Below are 22,853 nucleotides of genomic sequence, written 5' to 3'. Positions count from 1 at the left end.
TCTGGGGGCACCAGGGAGAGTAGCCCCATCTGTATGGCTCATTTTGGCACGCAATTGATGCTCTGACTTATAGGCGCCTTGTTATTTTTGTTAACATTTGCTATTTTAATCTGCTACTCTATACAAATTGTTTTGCAGCAAAAGTTTTTTGAACGGTTACTACTCATGGAAAAGCAGCTTAGCAGTGCTGTAAATGTCCTGCCAAATGAAGCAAAAAGGAAAGTGGACGCATCTGTACTAAGTCCCAGCTGCTGGGTTTCCAAAAGCTGGCGTTACCCTATAGAACACTATAGGCTTCTTTTTGCAATAGTGCTGTAGAGGGATCTCTTTGGATTCCTCCCAACATCCTCGTTGCCACCGGGTCTCTCTGCACATGGACTTCTGGGCTTGAAACCTTAATGTCCAGGGACCAGAGGCCATCACAAAGGGCAGCAATTATTGGAAGAGCTGACCTTCGCATTTCTAATCGTACATGTAAGCGCATATGCAATTAGTAGCAGCGCCGTAGGTAGCAGGGTGCACATACCAACCTGTGACACTTTCCTTATCTTCATCTTACCTTTTTTTGTTTTTTTCTTGAGCTTTTTTTTTTTTGACTAGATGTGCGTGCGTGCGTGCGTGCGTGCGTGCGTGTGTGCGTGCATGTGTGTGTGTGTGTGTGTGTGTGTGCTGGGTGACATGTGCAGAAGCTGATGTTGGACACCATCCCGTCCTATAGCATCCCCTATTCACCCACAGCATTCCCCATCCACACTTCCCTTCCCTCCCCTCTACAACCTTATACACCCTCTCCCTCCTACACCAGCCTCTGACACTCCTGGCCAGCATCTTCCTATCTTCCTCACACCAAACACTGCCAAAAGAATTCCATTATGTCCGTATCAACTAAACTGGATGTACAGTATGCATTAGACTTGTTATTATCCTCATACTTGTTTATTAACACAATAGTACCCACAAGTAACATTAATTAAATTCCAGGAGTATGAATGTACTATCCATGCTGGGTCCCTGCCAGTGTTCCCTCTAATACCCCGTTCTCACTGCAGCCAAATTCCCGGGTGTATTGTAGACCCGGGAATTTTCCTTTCAACACGCGATTTTTGGCAGTGTAAACGGGTCGCATACCTGGATCTCAGACACGGGTAAAACCCTTCTTTTTACCCGTGTCTGAGATCCGAGCATGCAGACATGGGTTGACCCATTCACACTGCCGAAAAAACCGTGTTAAAAGGCAAATTCCCAAGTAGAACTTCTTCACCTGGGAATTTGCCTTGCAGTGAGAACGGGGGTCCAGCGCGGCAGTCCCTGGCATGTCAATGCCGGGCAAAAGCGGTGTGTTTCTCACTCGCAGTGAGAACACGGCATTAGCCAGTGGTAGCCAACCCTAGCCCTCGAGAGCTACCAACAGTTCACATTTTCCAGACAACCTAGCTGCTGCACTTTTAAAAGATACGCAGATGGAGCTAATTAGCTCACTTGTGATTCTGTGAGGAGACCTGCAAAACATGCACTGTTGGTAGGTCTCGAGGACTAGGGTTGGCTACCCCAGCTCTAAGCTGTGCGCGCGCACACAACTCGACGAGCGTGCGCACAGACATTACAACAGAGCGCACAAAGCAGCAGTGGTCCCTTTTTGCAGTTGTGGACTCAATTAATGTGTGTTTCACTCATTAACTACATTGTGTGCTGTGTTTTTAAATGTTTAATATAATTTTGAAGTAAAGTTAACACAAATGCTGAACGTCATTTTCCAGTTTTATATAAGTGACGCACAAAAATTAAAATTTCCGGTACTTGTTTCCTAGCACGGCCACAAAGATTTCTATCGTGGTGGTCGTGTCGGAAAAAATCGTGTCGGTCGCGTCGGGTGCATACCAAAACGCATTTGACGCGATGTACCCGATTTCTCCATAGGCTTCAATGTTAAAATAATTTAACATTGAAGCCTATGGAGAAATCGGGTCCATCGTGTCCATAGGGTTCAATGTTAAATTATTTTAACATTGAAACTGAGTCCATTTAACATAGGAAAAAATGGGAAAAGGGCCAATATGGGCCATTTCTCATTGGGTATGGCCCCGGCATGTGTGTAAAAAATAATGGCCCCCCCCCATTGTGGCCGCCACCCCCACGATTGACGCGAACCCGAATCGTGGCGAGCCCGCGAGGGGCGGCGGTGCGCGTCCTCCGACCTTTTCATTCCCCTACTATCCACGTCGGCGTGGAGTTGAGAATAGATTAGTGTGGCGAGCCCGAAGCGTGGCGAGGGGACGCGGATACCTGTCAAGGCCGCGAGGGACGCCCCTCGCCAGCTTGACAGGTATCCACGTCCCCTCGCGGGGCTCGCCATGCTTCGGGCTCGGTGGCTCGCTGCGCTCGCCACACTAATCTATTCTCAACTCCACGCCGACGTGGATAGTAGGGGAATGAAATGGTCGGAGGACGCGCACCGCTGCGCTCGCCACGCTTCGGGTTCGCGTCAATCGTGGGGGTGGCGGCCACAATGGGGGGCCATTATTTTTTACACACATGCCGGGGCCATACCCAATGAGAAATGGCCCATATTGGGCCTTTTCCCATTTTTTTCTTATGTTAAATTGACTCAGTTTCAATGTTAAAATATTTTAACATTGAAGCCTATGGAGAAATCGGGGGCATCGCGTCGGGCGCCCATAGGCTTCAATGTTAAAATATTTTAACATTGAAGCCTATGGGGAAATCGTGGGCATCGCGTCGGTCGCGTGCCTTCTTAAGGCACACGACCGACGCGATGTACCCGAGTAGTGCTTTTTTCAAAGGAAATCGCGGGCATCGTGTGCCTTAAAGTTAAGGCACACGATGCCCGCGATTGTGGCCGTGCTAGGAAACAAGTACCAAATTTCCTTTCAAATTTGCACAGCCAAAATCTTTTGCCGCACACAGCCTTTGTAAAATTAGAGGGAACATTGGACTCCATGCCGCATCAGTGGGAACCATGTATTGTGTATGGGGCTTCAATAATTTGCTCTTAAATGGAAAGCCTACCTTGCATCTAATACTGCTTTCACATTGCCTAAACGTTTGAGACCCGGTATTTTGAAACTGTATTTAAACCCCTTTCACACTGCACATAAATACCGGGTCTCAAGCAGGTTTGCAGTGTGAAAGCAGGACAGACAATAGCTATAAGACAGCGTAGTGCATATGTAAAAAGCGCAGTGCATATGAATGAGTGGCTCATTACATATGCACATATGTAATGAGCAGTTCATTACATATACACTGTGCTCATTACATATGTGCATATGTAATGAGCGGCTCATTACATTTGCACTGCGCTGTCACAGCTACTGCCTATATACAGTTTAAGAGCCTTTCCCACTGGCAAAAAAAGCAGCTCTTAAATGGGTAAAACATTGCTTTTTACCCCTTTAACAAATACCGGTATTTGTTAAACGGGTAAAGCAACCTGGAGCTTTCCCACTAGCAGCTCTACCTGTTTAAAAAGGCTAAAAAACATCAATTTACCGTTTAAGAGCTGCAGTGGGAAAGGGGTATAACAAATAAATGGTTTGCGAGCCATGATGCGTTTGCATTATACTCATTCTATAACTTGCTCTAGCACTCACAAGTTTGCTATCTCCTGTCAAAGGGTAGAATGTATCAGTTATAATCACATATAGATTGTGATAACATCCTGCCTATAATCACCTGCATACCTTTTTTTTTTTTCAATTTTTTATTACCAGTATGTAAGGCCAACTTTCCTCATATAGGGCTGTTCAGAGAGGCAGACACTCTGCGTTTGTCTCGGGAATTTAAATGCAAATATATAGCCAGCAGAAGCCCCGCACAGGACTTGTAGGACATAGAGATATGTTATGGTGGTTCCTTTGCTAAAGATAAAAACACCCATTGCAGCTTGTAGGCAATGTGATCTCTAGATGGCATTGCCCATTAGGCACAAGCTATAGAAAGTTATGCCCTGACCTGGAACTGGAGCATACAGACATATCACAGCCCTAAAGATTCCTATGGGGACTGCATTTCTGTTGGGCAGCAGCCAATTTTTCCAATACCTGCTGTGGTCTCTGTTCATACATATGAGGATGTGTATGGATAAGGTAAAGCCTCAAGCGCAGTAACCACTGTACCTATGATTTACTTCCCTGGCATGTTGTTGGGGTCTTAGGGAATCTGACACTGCACATATGCGCCTTCTGTCAGTTTCCGCTGCTAGACTGAAGCTGCAATAAAGGGAACAGTAGATCTCTCCATAGACTTAGGGGGGTATTCAATCTCCTGCCACTATTCCCAATGGGGGAAATAGCTCGGCAGAATGGACCTGACTTGACAAGCAGTCGGGCACGTTCTGCCGGGAATTGTCGAGCTCCCGGCCGCAGCTCGACTATTTCCAGCGGTTTCTCGCAGTAACGCCCCCATTTCAGCGCTCGGCAGGTGGGACATTGAATCCCGCCTGCCGAGCTGACATTGCACCGCCTGAGAACGGGACAGGGTCACGGCTGTTGGGCCAGCCCAACAGTCGTGACACTGGATTAAATACCCCCCTTAAAGTGGTTTATGCCAACTAAAGGCTGTGTAAATTAAGGGAGCCTAACTCTGAAAAGCTTTCCTTTTTTGGAGCTTGGTACATAGGAGTCAGACCATAATCCCCTTTAAAAATAATGAGGACTATGAACTGCAATTGTTTATTAATACATAGCTACAATTCATACAAATATGTAGAAACTGTCATTGCTAAATAATTTTAGATCTGAAACCGCTTGATAAAAATGGTGGTCACATTCAAAAGAAATATATGCTTCGTTGGCATATACCTATATAATTTCACTCTATTTGTAAGAGGTAAATTAATAAAACATAAATGCTGTGTTCTTTCCATATTATTTTACTGATGTGTCCACATACATCTAGCCTCCTTTCCTGTTAAACAGCTCTTCTAGTCTTTTTTTTTTTTTTGTGTGACTTAATGCAATAAAATGGCTTCTTCACAAGAGTGCATGATGGGCAAGCTACAAATTAAAGTGATATGCATTATGTCTATATACTGTGTGTGGGCTGTATCTACATATGAAATGTTGTTCTAGCAGTTTCCTGAATAACTGTAAAGTTCCATTTCTTAAGATTTATTTTTGTGGAAAATGTTGCTTGCAAAGACGTCCAGCGCTACAAAGTCACATGGCCCTTGCGTGCTACGTATATATGATTTGTATTGCATGGAGGGTATATGTTTGTGGACAAATCTGTATTTCTAAATTTCCAGATAGTCCTCCATTTAAAGAACTTATTTGTAACAAGTTCAACATACAAAGTACACCCCTGTGAGTAAAAGCTCTGCTTTGTAGAATCTATCCATCTATGAAAATAAATCAGTACCTAGTATGACCCTAATCTGTATATAACAGATATGCATTCCAGACGTGCCAGTTTGAAAGGCGTTTACACAGCTGTAATAAGAAGCGGGGCAAACAAAGAAACACCAGTAAAAGAAATTAAGACAAGCTGGTTTTCCTGAGTACTGATCTAACGAGCTGTAATCAGCAGAACACAACGGCGATTAAACACTAATTGGATAGGAGAGTGACTGGTGCTGTTGGTGCGAAGATAGGACTGTGCAGTCTTTGACTCTGGGCTGGGATTACAGATTGTTATTGGAAATTTAAGCATTTAGAGGATTAATAGAACGTCTAAAATAACTTGTGTTATTTGGGTGACTAATTTGCCAGATTGTAGAGTTCAGTAAATTGTCAGGTTCCCTCTAAAGCAGGCATGTCCAACGTTGGCCCTCCAGATGTTTTGAAACTACACATCCCAGCATACTTTGCAATAGTTTTAGCATTCTCTAATAGTAAAACTGTGGCAAAGCATGCTGGGATGTGTAGTTTCACAACATCTGGAGGGCCAACGTTGGACATGCCTGCTCTAAAGAGTTGTGACTAAAGTATTTGAAACCTTTTGTTTGCGCTTGCTTGTGTGGTTTTCGAATAGCTCCATTACAATTCTTTATTTTTTAATTATTAGTTGACTCCAGCTTAATAGAACCCTGCATAACCCCTCCACAGTGTTCAATTTTTATACATCCATAATAAACTGGGGAAAAAGTATTTACCTTCTCTGTTTGTTTTTTTTTTTTTACAAAGAACTTTTATATGTGCTGTTTATTTGATCTTTTACATTTTTTTTTTTTTTTTTGCCGGCAATCCAACCCTGCTAGGTAGCAGGGTTGTTCCCGGGTTCAACCCGGGGACCTGGCTGGTGTGAACGGGGTAGGGTATACTTAACCGGTCCTCGGTGTGCTGTCCGGCCGGGAATCCACGCAGGCGGCGGGCGCAAATGACTGGTTAATATCGCTCAATATCGTTTACAATGCACGCTCCTGTAGGTCATTATAGCTGTCCTCTGTACATGCAGCTCAATTTGACAATCGTCAACAACTGCATGTGCGGAGCGGATTCGCTGAACAATATTAACTATATCCTTGTATATGCACTACATTGTTTGCCTATGAGTTCAAGGGAAATTGCTCACAATATTGCTTATGGAGCACGCCGCTAACTGGTTACTCCTGTGCAAATGGTGGCAGCTGCAGAACATGGTGGGTGGACTAAGACACCAGCACCGCAACACTCCCTGCAGCATGCCCCTTCTTCTTTACAGCTAGCATGACCAGTGATGACCCACAGATGCAGTCCTGGCCCCATATATTAGGAACAACAGTGGCACAAAGTAACCTGCCTTCAGAGAGAGGAAAGGTGTGTGTGTGTGTGGGGGGGACTACTGGAGAAAATGAGCAGCAAAAGTGCAGAATGGACAAGGTCCCATTTTATACTGTGTTAGAGGAATAGGAACAAATATACTTTAAGGTTCTAGATCACTGAGTGAGCAAGACCTGCATTGAGTGTGATTATAATTATATAATTTGGTGATTTTGTAATAATTCAATAGGAATATGCTGGCAGTTCAATCTGTAAACCTTGTAACCTGCTTTTATTTTTGTCCTTTAAAAGCCGCTTTATCCCTAACAACATAAAATACTTCAGTTACAGAGCTATATAGATCATGTACTGCATTAATACACATTGACAAATCCAAACTGTAGCATGCAACACTGAACCTTCCCCACTAAGTGCATGGTTTATACTTGTGTTTATCTTCATGCCGCCAATGAACACCGATTACTTGCTGATATACACAGCATGTGCCATTGGGCCTAGTGATGTCATAAAGATAACCAAAGGGTTTAAGAAATATAATCTCACTAGTGACTAAAATTCATTCAGGTTACTCTAGGGCAGGGTATGCAACATGCATCCCTCCATCCATCAGCTGTGGGACTGTGCAGCCCTCCATTTGCCAGAGTTTTGCTAGTAGGGCATGCTAAAACTGTGGCATGGTATTCTTGGAAATGTACTTCAATAGCACTGGCTGTATGATGAATACCCCTGCTTTAGGGGCCCATTTATTATGAATGGCATATTCAATGTGATGGGGGTGATATATTATTTATTTATTAACAGTTTGTTATTTAGCGCAGAGATTCTGCAGCGCTTTACAGAGTATAGTTGAACATTTACATCAGTCCTTGCCCCAGTGGAGCTTACAGTCTATATTCCCTACCTCATATATACACAGACATTCTAGGGTTAATTTGTTAGGAGCCAATTGGCCTACCAGTATATTTTTGGATTGTGGGAGGAAACCAGAGTACCTGGAGGAAACCCACGCAAGCACGGGGAGAATATACAAACTCCGCACAGTTAGAGCCATGGTGGGGATCGAACCCACGACCTCCGTGCTGTGAGGCAGTATTACTATTGAGGATCTCATTGCAATATATGATCTGGGTACTTGGTGTGGGATCAAGGGCGTTACTACCATTGGTGCAAGGGGTGCAGCTGCTATGGGGCCCAGAGCTGCAGGGGCCCCATCTTTGCTGTTTAAGTAATATGTTTTATATATATTTATCAACATCAGTTGCTAAATAGGGGGCCCTTACAAACTTTTGCAATGGGGCCTGTGAATATCTAGTTACGCCTCTGTGTGGGATGATGGGGTGGTGCTGCAAATCCTGGGTCTGTCCTAGACCCCTGAGGATTCTGGTTTTTGGTGGTTTGATTGCGCACTCAGGAGGGGTTGTGGGTGTATGACAGGCGTGGTGGATGGGGTGCAACAAATGCAGTCAGAGGAATAGGTCTGCGTGGTGATAAATTTATTTGATTTTAAAGATGCCTCAAATGAGGATAAATGGGTGGGAGGTGGGACTGGTCTCTGGTACCCGTGGGTGGGTGTCTACCGTGCCACCCACCCACGGGTACCAGAGACCAGTCCCACCTCCCACCCATTTATCCTCATTTGAGGCATCTTTAAAATCAAATCAATTTATCACCACGCAGACCTATTCCTCTGACTGCATTTGTTGCACCCCATCCACCATGCCTGTCATACACCCACAACCCCTCCTGAGTGCGCAATCAAACCACCAAAAAACAGTATGTGATCTAACAATGGGATTTATGTTTGTACAGACACTAGGTCAGGAGCTTCTAAAGGAGCCATTCTCTGCGATCTGCTCTTCTAGGTGCTGGGTAAGCCTGCGCAAGTGTCGTCAGCTCTGACTGCACAGTATCTGGCCATGTGGAAATTAGCCTATGGGCTACCACCATTCTGAAAAGGAAGTATCTGCGGAGGCCAATGTTCAGAATGCTTTGCATTGCATCCCCTATAGAATCCTATGGGGGATGTGGTTGTGTGCTGGAATGGAGGTGATAGCAGCAGATGAGGTCTCTTTTACTTACACCCCCCCTTAAAAAGTGGCACGGTCAGGTTCTAAAAATATACACCATGCAGATTTTTTTTTTGTGGTTCAGGGTCCAGCAAAGCAGTAAGATAAGCTGTGTATAATATTTATACTAGTTGATCTAATTTATCCAGTAGTCTTTTTCTATACAAAATAAATATTTTTGTCTTGATTCTGAAGGGGACACCATTGTGTAGAGAAGAAAAAAATGCATTAGCTAAAGCATCTGCAATTTCGGGCATAGAAAAGCTTCACCCAAGCCTACAGTACTAGAATATTGCTAGGAATGCTTTAGCGGGTGCCGGACGGGTTCCCGACAGTCGGGATCCCGACAATCATTTACCCGACGTCGGGATCCCGACTGTCAAAACGCCGACAGCCGGGTGCCCGTCGTCCACCCGCTATTTTCCCTCGTGGGGGTCCACGACCCCCATAGAGGGAGAATAGAATAGGTGGCTCGCGTAGCGAGCCACCGTGCCCGCAGCGTGGCGAGCGCAGCGAGCCCGCAAGGGGCTTTTTTGCACTCGCCATGCTGTCTGACTCTGGCCAGTCGGGATCCCGACTGTCTGAGTCCCATACCACACCCTGCTTTAGCATATGTCTCTATAGCATTGCTTTAACATAAGTTGCAAAAAAAAAAACTTGTTCATATTTTACCATCCACGTGGGCATAAAGTTAGATTATAATAGTGTTCCAAGTGCAGCGAGGCACTGTGCCCGAAATGTCAGAACTTCTATCTGGTGTCGCTACTGTATACATTGCTGACACTTGAAGTTTGCAGAACTCTCGGCAGGAAAGAGAAATTGAAACCGCAATCCATGCCTCACAAACATTGTATGGCTCAAAGATGAGACCACAGTGTGGATGTGGCCAGGACTGCTATCAGAAATTGTAGGGCCTGGGACTGACGACCCTAACCCTAAACCCTCCTCCCCATCCCTTTCTTAGACATCTGGAATGCCTGGTGAGTCATGTGTCCACATTACACAACCTCTACATTGCTTCAAGGGAAATTTGAACTTTGTTTATGACAGATTATACTTTCTGTCCCTGCAGTCTCCCCCAGATGGCTGCCCTGAGTGTGATAGAGAGAGACTATATGGGTTTTTAAAACATTTTGGTCTCCGAACAGAGTGGCGTATGGCAATTGCTTAAAGGGTTGACATGATAGTGAATCTAAATGAATGAACTACAGTCAACATGAAGTACTGTTTTCAATTGGCAAATTAAATCTAATTGAATGTGATATTTATTTACTGGATTTATAGAGGTTACAGGTCGGCTAACGCAACTGTGACACATTTGACTAAATATCTACACATTTAGTGGGCTTGAAGTGTAAACTAACAGATAAATTGTAGTAATATAATTGAAACTATTTGATCAAACAATATATGAATTTTTTTTCCAGCTTGTAATATCACTAATAACTACAGTACTTTTTCTTTTGAAAGATTCAAGCCTCCCTAAATGAGCAGGAGTTCAGTGAGATATGGGGGATGAAAGCCAAGGAGCTTTTTTCTGATATTTATGAAAACTTCACAGATCCGCAGCTCCAAACGATCATTCGTTCCATCTCATCGCTGGGACCTGCTAATTTGAACCTTACAGAGCGTACCGAGGTAAGTGCCACTCCAAATACACAAGCACTGAGACAAGCCTTTCCAAAACTTGGAGGGTATGCTTATAGGAGAATTTACTTCTCCCCGTTCAGGAAAAATGTAGATGGTTTAAGAATATAGGGCCTTATTCTAGTTCACTCTTTCTGACAAAATCCTTCTTAGATGGACAACATCATGTGCACTGCAGGTGGGGCAGATGTTACTTTTTACCCTGCACAGAAACAAAATAACTTACCCAAATCTAATTCTCTCTGCACATTTTACATCTGCCCCCCTGCAGTGCACATGGTTTTGTCCATCTAAGAAGGATTTTGTCAGAGTGAACTAGAATAAGGCCCATAGTTAAAACAAAATTAAACTATTTTGAAATGTATCATATTGGCTCACTTTTGCCAGTTTCAATGTGGATGATGCTGATGCGCTTTATCATGAAGGTTTTACTGACCTAAAAATGGATTAACTGAAAAATAAAAAGCACACAGCAGCATCTGCAGGCTACAGCCCAGGGAAATGTAAAGGCTTTGCATAATAAAAAATTATTATAAAAAAATAAAATAAGAGCCTCTTCATTGCTATTGTTTTTATGCAAAACCACGTGTGTGTGTGTGTGTGTGTGTGTGTGTGTGTGTGTGTGTGTATATAGATATATATCTACACACACAAGACTGCAAAAGAACCGCAGATTATCAATTTTTCTTTATTAGACAGCAGGTGTCACATCCTTTCAACTACTCAAACATGCACAAAAATGTTTTGATTTATCAAACTGTTATAATTTTGATTCAAATGTCCATGAGCAGCAGCACGGGAACACTTCTTGCTCCTGTACTGCTGCAGTGATTATTAGTAGATGCCAGCGCTGGGGCTGCTGAGACCAAGATCCAGAGGTCAGGTTAACCCCTATGGCAGGCAGCATGTTAACCCCTGGCATCAAGCATGAAACCCATAGCAACGAGCATGTATGTAAGCGGACCTTATGTGGCATATTATGTAATAGGCTGTACAGCATGTGGTATTATATGTAATAGGCATTATGGTGTGTGACATAATGTATAATGAGCATTATGGCATGTGGTATAATGGGTGTGTGACGTATAATCGGCATTACGGTGTATATTTTTGGCGCGTGCTGTCCCTACGTCTTTTCTACTATATGTCTATCTTGCTTTGTGTGTGGGCCAAATGATACTTCCCACCCCCCCCCCCCCCCCCAACCAGGGGCGGATTTAGGGATGAGGGCGCCCCTAGGCACAACAATAATGTTTACTAAGTAAGACAGTTTATAGGGGCAGTATCTGCATGTCCTATCCATTTACACTCTATTTAAGATGGAATATAGTACAGTACAGTACAGTGGATATTTTGCAGTTATTGGTACATTTTGGGCTGACAGTACTATCACCGGCATCCAAGTGCCGCCCCCAAACATGTGCCGCCCCTAGGCCGGTGCCTAATGGGAAATTCGGCTCTGCCCCCAACCCGATACACAATAGCCACAGTGAGATGTGCCCATATCTATGTTTGCTTACCAAAAAAAAAAAACAGGCTCGGGCCCGCCCTCGCCTTGGGATATATGCCATGTGGGGAGAGGAGGCTTCTGTTTGTGCCATGCTTGGGGGAAGGGTAGAGGAGGCTTTATTCCGTTAGGACCCAGGAAAGGTCAGGTAGGATCCCAATTTTTGTAAGGGAGGGGTCCCAGGGACCCACTTTTTTTGTTTTATTTTTATTTTTTAGGTTTTCTTGATCATTGTTGGTGAGTGTTTAAACGTCTGCTCCTGGGGTGTGCACATGCGCCAACACCCCTCCATACTATTGGGAATGGGGCCAAATTTGCCCTGTCCGTATGGTATTGAATCAGGCCCTATGTTTGTAACGCTGTTGTAGTAATCATTATTTGTATTTCATAATATTCCCGGGATTGGAACCTAAATCGTCTTGGTGTATACTCAGCCTTAAACTTCTAGTTTTTATAATTTTTCTCCGACATCAATATAAACTTCATTTAAACTGAACATATGTACACAACGGCATAATATTTTAATGCACTTGCTTTATAAATTTGTACAGCGCTCACAGAACAGCCTACTTATTACCTCCTTCCTCTAGTAAACAGGAAATATATATTATTGTATACAGTATGTGTATAAGTAAGTTTTAATTTATGTAGCGCACTTTCTCCAACAGGACTCAAGGCGCTATAAACACACAGGATATAAATGTTGAAAAGTGTGGGAAACTGGGTATTCATTGTCTTTTCCTCATAAACTCACCACCCCCCCCCCCCCACCTCCCACACTTATTTTGTATCCTGTCACTTGCTGCTGTTCTGGGGACATAGCCATGCTGACCTTGACCAGGCCGTTGGCAGCAGGCGAAGGATGTAGAGAAATGTCAGGAATTGTCAGATCCTTTCAGAGGGAGAAATGATTCAAGCATTTAATGAGTTTAAACACCAAGCAACTACAAGCTTGAATTCTTGAAGTGAGCTTGCTGGCTGGAAACAAACAATAAAAGCACAATCTACACCGTACAGATTTTTGTAATATATAGGCCGTATAAAGCCTAGAAATAAGGCTTGCCCGTATTAGTGGTAAATTCAAAAATCTGATAATATTAATGTGTCCGATAAACAAAGGTGTGCACAGCAGTTGACATCGGTGCCTCACTCACAGACCGTCCATTTTCTGCCGTTCAAGATACAGGGTGATAAATAACCAACCAATCCGCACCAGCCTGATGTTTTCAAACAGTCTGTGACATGGCAGGCAGGAGCTGATTTGCTGGCTGTTAATTACTTTTGAAGCTACGTGCATCTTGCCCGCTATCCAATAGGATAGCCTGATAAAACATTGGCGAAACCTCAGACAAAATTAGTTGGATCCCCCCCCCCCCCCATATGTTTTATCCAGCCAAACCGGAGTGACTTCGACGTGCAAGGTCATTATAGTGTTTTCCAAACAAACAATCACCCCAGCCTTGAACATACACCAATTTCCCAGGGCCCATAGATCTAAACATCCCCCTGGCCCAGGGACATACACTGCCTACGCTATGCTTCTCGGGGCCACATATGTTAATTTTTGTGTGTTTAATCAGTACACTATAACTTAAAACTGATTTACTCTTCTCTCATAAAGGGTGAGATGTAAATGCGGTAAAACCCCCGTTTTACGGCATTTTCCTATGTATTAAAACCCGGCCGCACTGATACCGCATAGTAGGGTATTGCCACCTTTGGGTGGTGATACCCTATAGAAGCCTATGGGCTTCTTTTTGCCCCTCGCCGACCCTCCCTCCAGCTTACCTTCTTGCAGGTCCTCTTGGACCCCGGAAGGTAAGCCCTTCCTCCCCCTAGCAAGGCATCCTGACGTCCTTCCGGCTGCAGGGGGGAGGAGGAGGCACCGGGGGGCAGCCACACTGAGCTGTCCCGGCTGCAGGGGAAGTAGTAGGCGGCTGGGAGGTGATGGAGACCCCCTTGCACACCACATGCCAGGTATCACGGGGGGCCTCAGTCCCTGCACCAGGATGCCAGCCGCATATGTTAGTACATCTGCACTGGCATCGCGGCGGGGGCGTGGTGAAGATATTAATACATCCCGCCCAAAGTGACAGTTTTGAATTGCATTTTATTATATGAAAAGACAGAAATGCTAGAACCTGGCGCTTCGTGATTTCTTAAATAAACGCAGCTGAAGAACTCTCCTGTAGACCATCAACTAGGGTGGTCAATCCTAGGATCGGGATCGGCGGGATCCCAGGATTTGGCCCCCAAAGCACCGGAATTTCAATTCAGATTTCTGGATTAGACTGCATGCGCACCGCTCAGACACTGCCCGACTTCTCCTGTACCCGGCAGTGTGGCCCTGCACAGGATTTTTCAATCCTGGATCCAGGGATTTGCTTACCTATCATCAACCTCCCAATTACAACATATAGACAAAAAAAGGTTTTTGGAGAGAAACTAGCGCTGTGTGAAGACTTGCTCAAGTGCTGATTCCAAAGGTGGGCTGTCGGGACAGTCATGCACAATATCGGACAGACCAGATTCCCTATGCTCCCACACTTTAAAATTCAATTTAGAGTGCATGTAAAGTGTGGGTTTTTTTTTTTTTTTTTTTAGCAGCTCAGAAAAGATAAAGTGGATACCAAAAACCTTTTCTTCGCTCTATGCATTTTATTATAGCTAATCCTTGGACAGAACTATTTGGTTAGTTAATGGTTTTCACTGTGGTGAGAAAGTGTTATGGGCCCCTTACATCAGCAATTAATTGTGACAATACTCAGATCTGGAGATGATTGTCACAATTAATCTTTAATGTGTGGGCTCCCCCTTTTGGCGATCCCAATCAAAATTGATCGGGATGGCCAATCGATTGCTGAATCAGGTTTTTAAACCTGTTTGTTATCTGCGGTTTATGTGTGGGCATTCACGTTTCGTCGTCTTCTATTTTATATTATGAAAAGAAGTAACATCTGAAATGACAATCGATTGAGGTGATGTATGGGCACTTTCCAGATATGAAGATGCAATCTTTAGATGGGAAAAATCTGCCAATCACTGAAATAAATCTGTAATGTGTGGGCAAGTCAAATAGATTGTAGAAACCATTTATCTGGCCAAAAAAAATCACTGTATCTGGAAAACCATTAATTGTGATTGCTGATGTACGGGGCCAATAACATACAGTATTTCATAAGGCCAGGGCTGGATTAACAATGGGCCTGATGGAGCTACAGCTCCAGTCCCACTCTCCAAATTTTGTAGCTGAGGGCCAGGGCTTTCCAATGAGCCCAGCCCCGCGTTGCTAGCCCCCCGGGAACCGGAGATACCGCCAGGCAAAACTGGAACGTTTTCCCCATAGGATAACATGGGACCCGCTAATTCCGACCCCCACCCAGTTCCAACGGCATCATAGAAGCTCAAGGTTGATCTCAGTCTAACACAAATCGCTGGGCCTTCAATCTGATACCAGCCTGGTCCATATGGGTTCATTGGTTCTAGAGATATTGATGGTAAACAGTTTTTTTTTTTTTTTTTTTTCGTTTCTGAAATGTAATTTTATGGCTGTTCATGTTGTTTGAGGACAGATTTCTCTGGAACCAAACGGCCCAGTTTCAAAGGACCAAAATCATTTGAAAATCATTTGAAGCCCACATGTAAAGTTGGTTCCGAAGATATAGCTGGTTGTTTAAAGGAAGGGGGATAGTTTTCTCTTCTCCTCATACCAGAAAATGCAGGGACCAGCCTGGGTAAATCCCTGCATTTTCTGGTGTGAAAGGGGTTGATTTCACATAGCCGGGACCTGCATTGCTTTGAATACAGCCGGTCAGTCACCTGTTCTCTGCCCGGCTGTCAATGGCTGTCATTTCTGCCCGACGGCGGCTGTCCCCCAGATACTGCAAGCATGTATTCCCCCTTGGCAATGAACATGGAACCCCTGGCAATGAGCATATAGGTAAGCAGTCCAATCCATGGCTCAATCCATGTGGCAAAATGTGAATTTTGACTCAATCCGTGTGCCATAATGTGAATTTTGGCTCTGTCGGTGTGAATTTTTGCTCATTCCATGTGGAATAATGTCAACCCATGGGACATGGCCTTCTAGGAATGCACCAAATGTCACTAGCAGGGGATAATGGGGTAGGGGAATAACATACCAATGAACTCCAGTACAATGTTCAATAGGGTCAGTGCCACCAGGGCTGAGTCTTAAGCACCAGAGGAAGACTTCTGCTCTGTTTTATAGGTAAGATGGTAATCTATACTTCTAATCGCTTGAAAACCCGTAGGGTGGGATACTGTATATCAAGACTTGGAGAGTTAAAGTAGATCAGCTGCTGAAATCTATTTCAAACTGTCCTTATTGCACCTCTGTAACACTTCCTGCTGTACCTCATTGGAGAAACAGAAAGGGACACTGATCAGATGTATTCACGCCTAGTCCGCCAAGTTGGTGAGCGAAAAATCCCCCTTCCAGCAATTTTCCTTGAGCAGACTGTGCATCACTGACGGGACAGCGTGTCTCTACCCACCTGGCCGGCTCTTATGAAAGAAAGATGTGAAGATCTCAGAAGCTTGTGAAACCGATACCTATGTTCTCTTCCAGAGCTAAAGCTTTAAGACCCAAGGATGTCCTTTAAAAATAAGGGAGACTGGCAAACATATGTACCTAGATCTGTAGTTAAACATGTAAAAAAAAAAAAATTACTAGTCTTCCTTAGTAGAAAATACATGGGGCTGATAACAGATTTGTATGCAAGTCTGTTTTGCAGAAGGATCTTGCATGTTCAGAAGCCAAGCATAATTATCTTTGGGCAATTCAGACCCAAACGACTCTGTTGCATCTCTACTTGCAGCTGGAGTGCAACTAGGTGGCAACAGGGCATTCACAGGTAAGAAGTAAGGAAAATGGTCAAGTTTAAGAAGATGAGTGACATTGACTAGGGATAAATGATGGTAGCTAGATGATTGGCTCATCTCCCCAAACGGCAAGGTTTGTGGGGTGTGCCTGGTATGCAGCAGTTAGTACCTATAAAAAGTGGCCTAAGGAAGGATAACCAGCATCGGTGTCAAGGTTCATTGCTGCACGTATAGAGTGAAGACTAGGCAGTCTGTACTACAGTAGCTCTTCTGTGTGATAGAACCATAGTGCTGAAAATGTTAATTCTTGCTATGTCCAAACACACAGAACATTACTGCTTGCAGTGTTGTCAGAATGCCCATGCTGACCCTTGTCCACTGCTGAAAGTGCCTACAATGGACATACAAGTGTGATAATTAGATTATGACTTAATGGAAGGAGACCCGGTCTGATGAATCAATCGCATTTTATTCTACTACTGTGGATGGCAGAGAGCAGTTTTGGTTTTCCTGGGTAAGAGATGACACCAGGATGCGCTATGAGAAGGAAAGCCAACAGACTGTGATGCTGGGAATCCTTGGTTGCTGGCATTCATGTGAATGTTACTTTAACTTGTAAGCCCTATACCACCCTATTCCTACAGACCATATATCGAATGAATCGGCAGTCTTTGTGCATCTTAGTTGCATCACTTTGCATTCAGAGGAAGATGCATTTTCATCAAAAATGACACTTAAGGGGCTGTTTGCTGTAATTGCATCAAAGATGTACATAATGTTAGGCAGGTGGTGGTACTTACTTTTTTTTCCCCTTGAAGCATCAAGTTTTACCATACACAGACACTGTAAGGATTAAAGGTACAATTAATATGAACAGCAATATTCAGTGTTATGTAATACATAATCATTGAGACAAGCTAGCAATAAACCATTAGTCTCTCATGTAGCAGTCAGTATAATAGAGATTACATGTCAAAGCTGTGAGAACTGCAGAAAATAGATGCCGGCCTTTCCCACTCCAGCCCCCATTCCAGAGTAACTCCTTAGAGTCTAGCTACAGTATGTAACTCTCCCAAATAACAATTTTTCAGTTTCCTGTTTGTCTAATAATGTATATTAGCTTTGAATAGCAAAAGTGAGGGTGAAAGAGGATTCCACCGGCTTTTTCAATGTTCTAGCTGCTGGGGTTGTGTTTGTGTGCATTTTGTATAGCTATATGCTGTGTATCCTAAAGAGGGGGTTATCCTATCCTAAAACATTACAGTAAAACACTGCAGTGCTTGCACTTTCTAAAACATGAGTGCTGCCTTCATTTGGAAACATTAGGTTTGTTCGTATAATCCAATGTTTAGCGTTTACTGGGGCATAAGAATACACTCTTGATTACCCCCCCCCCCCTTTGTTTTGTTTCCCCCTATACTTTTAAAGGTGTGTTCAGTTAGTAATGCTTTGGCACCAGGGTTCTAGTTGAAATTCAGGTTAGAATCCTCTATATTATTTTTCTTTGCAAAGCTACTAAGATTTAGCTGGTCAAAACCTATTGTTTGTATGAGGTTTAGTTTGGTAAACAATCTTTTAACTCAGTTTTCTTTTTCTTTTCCAAAGTATAACACCATTCTTCGTCAGATGGATGGTAACTACTCGACTGCCAAAGTCTGCCCTCCCGGCCAGTCCACAAACTGCTGGTCCTTGGAACCTGGTAGGAAAATTACAAACAAGGTGTCAATACATTGACTTTTGTGTTTTTTTTTTTTTTAATGGATCTGATATGTGGGAAAAGTGGGAACTACCTATTCAGAAATAATCTCATGGCAGGAAGGGCCTGGTTCTGAGTGTAACGCAATGTCTGATGCATCAGATCCGTTCAAGGTTCATAAATGCAGAGCCAGACTCACAGGATTATACCAGGAAAGGGTGTTTCTAGCAGCAGTAGCATAAAATTGCAGCGGCAACCTCGGCTAAAGCGTGACTCAGGGAAGGCCACAAATACATCCAACTCAAAATTGGGCCTTGACTGAAGATGGATGAAGATAATACTTTCATGTTCATAAAATGCCATTTTAGTAGGTGATTTAGCTGCATACTTTACTTCAGTGGTGGCCAAGCTGGTCCTCCGTGATCCTAATAGATCACGTTTTCACACCACATCTGTAGCTGTAGAATGTGTAATTTAATAATAAAAGTATTGCTGTTAATACATGAATGCAATCCAGCTATTCTTATGAGGTATTGGCTACATGGTATATGGTCACACATGGCTATACTTCTCCATAAAAGCAAAGGTATAGATGTACAGTAGGTTACTTTAATCAGCAAAAAGGCCATTTAATGAAAAGTGAATGTTTATTGTCTTAGATCTGGGGGACATCATGGCCACCTCACGGAGCTACAAGAAGCTGCTATACGCATGGGAAGGCTGGCACAACGCTGCTGGAATTCCAATCCGGGATTTATATCAGCAATTTGTTAAGCTCAGCAATAAAGCTTTCAGGATGGATGGTAAGTTGGGGTGGATGTAGTGATCCTACTGTAGTTTAAAAATGGACTGTATTCTTGCATGTTGGCTCTAGTTATACATATCAATCTCTGAAACCTAAATGAGATGAGGTTACTGGGTCCAAGTAAATTAATGGCATATTCTCTAAATGTTCTTTCATCTGCAATGACGCCACACCACTCTAAAGTGATCCCAAATTTAGATCCTGTCCCACAAACTATGCATGCTCCATAATTTTCCAATGATGGCATTGGTGCTGTTAAAGGTGGTACTCTGAATGGTAAATCAAAGTCTGAAAACTATAATGCAGAAGTAGAAGAGCAGTGAATGGAATGATTGTAGAAGCTTTTTCATTGGCCGCAATTCACCTTCCGTTTTGACAAATGACACATTACATTTTGCGTGTTGGTGCCATTATACCAATGAGTATATTGTACCTGTACCTTTGGAAAATGTGCATCTATATTTGTAAATGTATTTTTGATCAGGAAACCGTATCTGTGTAGCAGCAGCTTTTTACAATTCTTTTTTAAGGGCCTGGTTACAGTGTTACTGTTGGGCAAGTGGCAGTAACTAAGCATATTTTCTAGACTTTGGTCTCTACCCTTGATGTCAAAGTTCTTAGTATTTTCTGTTACATATTATCTCCTCTTTATGTCTATAAACGTTAATGGTAATCTAGTAGACTGTTCTCTCTGTACATCCTCTACTCCAGTGTTTGCATCATTAAAACAAAACTGTTCATTCAGTCCCCTGAAAAGGACTTTGTTCTAATCATTTATCTGTCTCAACTTTATCGCATTCCTTATGACTAAGAAGGGACTATAGTCATGCTTGGTACATAGACTGATAAGACAATTGTGTTATAACTCTGAGCAGTTTCACTTGAACACATTCTTGGCCTGATATAGACCCAGTTGTACTTTTGCTAAATTTAAAGTACAACTGCCGGTGGTAGTCTGCAGCGGGGGTGCACGCCCTGCAGTGCCATGACTAGACCTTTTGGTGCTGTGTACCAGAAAGGGAATTGATGCCACCTCCCCATACTCAAAGTATGGACCATGAGAGCTGGAAACCTTGGGACGTGGCCACATATTAGTAACAATTCACATTACAACACACAGTGCCACTTGTCCACATTCTACTGCAGCTGCACACATAGCGCAGGATATTGTGTGGGTTGGATACAGTGCAGGATAGAGTGTCAGCAGAGCAGGGTTGCGGGGTAGCAGCAGTACAGGTGTGTTGGTGGTGTACTCAGTTCAAGGGTGGCGGCGGTGTCCTCCATTCAAGGGAGATGATGGTGTTAGCAACGCAGGAGTGCTGACAGTTTCAGCATTGCAGGTGGTGGTTGTGTCAGAAAAACAAATGCTGCCGGCAGAGTCAACAGCGGGGGGTGGCAACAGCGCATTTCTCCGTGCTAGGGAGGAGGGTTTTGCTGTCCTGCTGCGTGGAGAGGGGCCAGAGCCACTCAACTGCTCCTTAGGCAGTCAGGAGTTTAAAAAAAATTCCATTGACTGAGAGCAGTCGGTCACAACTCAGCAAATTGCTGATTTTCCCATTGAAATCCACAGGAAACAGCTGATTGGCTGAGAGCAGTTACAGACAGCTCTCTTGGCCGATCAGTGGCTGCCCATTAATTCAATGGGATTTTTGAAAGCTCCTGCCTGACTGATTCTGCCTGCTCCCAGCTTGTGCTGGCCTATCCATCCACAGCAGCCGGTCCGCACTAGGAGGCAGACATTCAACTTGGAATGAAAATGGATTTTTTGAAGGTTTACATAATTTCATTCACAGAACATGCCTTTGAAGATTTTTTTTTTATTATTGATTTTGATTTCTCTATGAGCTTGCCACTGGGATTTTTGCCCATTCCTCAAGGCAAAGTTGCTTCAGCTCATTCATGTTGGATGGTTTCCACTTGTTAACAGCAATCTTCTTATTGGTTTGAGGTCTGGGCTTTAAATAGGCCATTCCAACACATTTAAAAGCTTCCCCTTTTAATCCACTCGAGTGTTGCTTTAGCGGTATGCTTCAGGTCATTGTTCTGCTGGAAGGTGAACCTCCGTCCCAGTCTCAAATCTCATGCCTACTGAAACATCTGGTTTTGCTCGAATATCACTGTATTTAGCACCATCTATCTTTCTTTCCCTTGACCCGAATCCTTTTACCAGTCCCTGCTGCTGAAAAACATCCCCACAGCATGATGCTGCCACCGCCATGTTTCACTCTGGGGATAGTGTTCTTGGGGTGATGGGATGTGTTGGTTTTGCGCCAGACAAGGCGTTTTCCTTGGTGGCCGAAAAGTTAGTTTAGTCTCATTTCACCAGAGCACCTTCCTCCATACATTTGGGGAATCACCCACAATCCTTCTATCAAACTCAAAATGTTCTTCCTTATTTTTGACTTTTTTTCTCGCCACTCTTCTGTAAAGCTCAGTTCTATGGTGTGTGTGTGTGTATAGCTTAATGTAGTCCCATGTGCATATAAACCAGTCTCTGCTGTGGAACTCTGCAGCCCCTTCGGGGTTACCTTTTGGTCTCTGTGCTGCCTTTCTGATTTTAATGCCCTCCTTGCTTGGTCTGAGTTTTTGTGGACAGCTCTTAGCAGGTTTGTTGTGGTACCATGTTCTTTCCATTTGAAGACTATGGATTTGATGGTGCCCTGGGGGATCCTCAAGATTTGGATTTTTTTTTTTTTTTTTTTTTTTTTTTTATAACCCAACCCTGACCTACTTCTCCAAGTTATAAGTTAGGGACAAAATTGTGAAGTCCTGTGATGCCTCTTGGTTAGTGGTGTTGTGGCCTCTGGGACGTTTCAGAAAAGGTATGTTTTTTTTTTTTTTTATACTAACAAATCATGGGACACTTTGATTGAACACAAGTGGGCTTTATTTTACTAATTATGTGACTTCTGAAGGTAACTGAATGCACCAGAACTTTTGAGGGGCTTCATAGCAAAGGGGGTGAATACATATACACATGCCATTTTTTTAAATTTGTATTATATATATTTCTATCTCTAATCAAACAAAATTAGGGTATATTCAGGAAATACTCAGTCTTGCACATAAGCCTATGTTATAGGCAAAAAGTTTGCCAAAGTCCCAATAATCCGGACTGCAGCTCCCTCGCAGGTGAGTCCTGGAAGAGATGTCTGTTGGAAATAAGGGAAGAGAGGGTCGCTCCATAGTGCATAAAATAAGTTTTAAATGGATAAAATCACAGTACAGTAAAACAAGCCAGGGGTTGCTCGTACCAAAAAAAAAAACATCATTGTGTGCTGGATACCACAATATATAATTAACAGGCACAAACGTTGCTTACAAATATTAAATATATTATTATATTACGTGTGGATTATTACATAGACAGTCAATAGGTAGTCATGATTTATTGACCTTTTTTGGTGTCAGTGTGACACCTGTGAACATTGGCACCATAGTGTAACTCATACCACCGCTTGATTCGCTTCACTCGCCACACTTTACTGTTCTCACACTTTACCGTTCTCAATTGTAGTGCACGTGAATGGTAAAGTTTGAAAGTACAAAAAATTAAAACTTTTTTAAC

The 22,853-nt window shown here is 43.3% G+C and overlaps 1 protein-coding gene across 2 annotated transcripts in view; it reads left to right on the top strand.

Moving 5' to 3' along the window:
- Positions 1–22,853, top strand: part of ACE (angiotensin I converting enzyme) — a 102,609-nt gene that overhangs the window by 5,756 nt on the left and 74,000 nt on the right. For both annotated transcript variants that reach the window (XM_083147480.1, XM_083147479.1), the window contains exons 2-4: positions 10,256–10,423; positions 18,390–18,483; positions 19,140–19,283. In XM_083147480.1, the coding sequence (XP_083003606.1) occupies positions 10,256–10,423; positions 18,390–18,483; positions 19,140–19,283 (406 nt within the window). The remainder of the gene's footprint in view (positions 1–10,255; positions 10,424–18,389; positions 18,484–19,139; positions 19,284–22,853) is intronic.

Source organism: Crinia signifera, chromosome 6 (genome assembly GCF_055691185.1).
Source record: "Crinia signifera chromosome 6, ASM5569118v1, whole genome shotgun sequence".
In the NCBI taxonomy this organism is placed as follows: domain Eukaryota; kingdom Metazoa; phylum Chordata; class Amphibia; order Anura; family Myobatrachidae; genus Crinia; species Crinia signifera.
The sequence above is the reverse complement of the archived record's forward strand: the minus strand, read 5'-3'. Positions and strand labels throughout refer to the sequence as shown.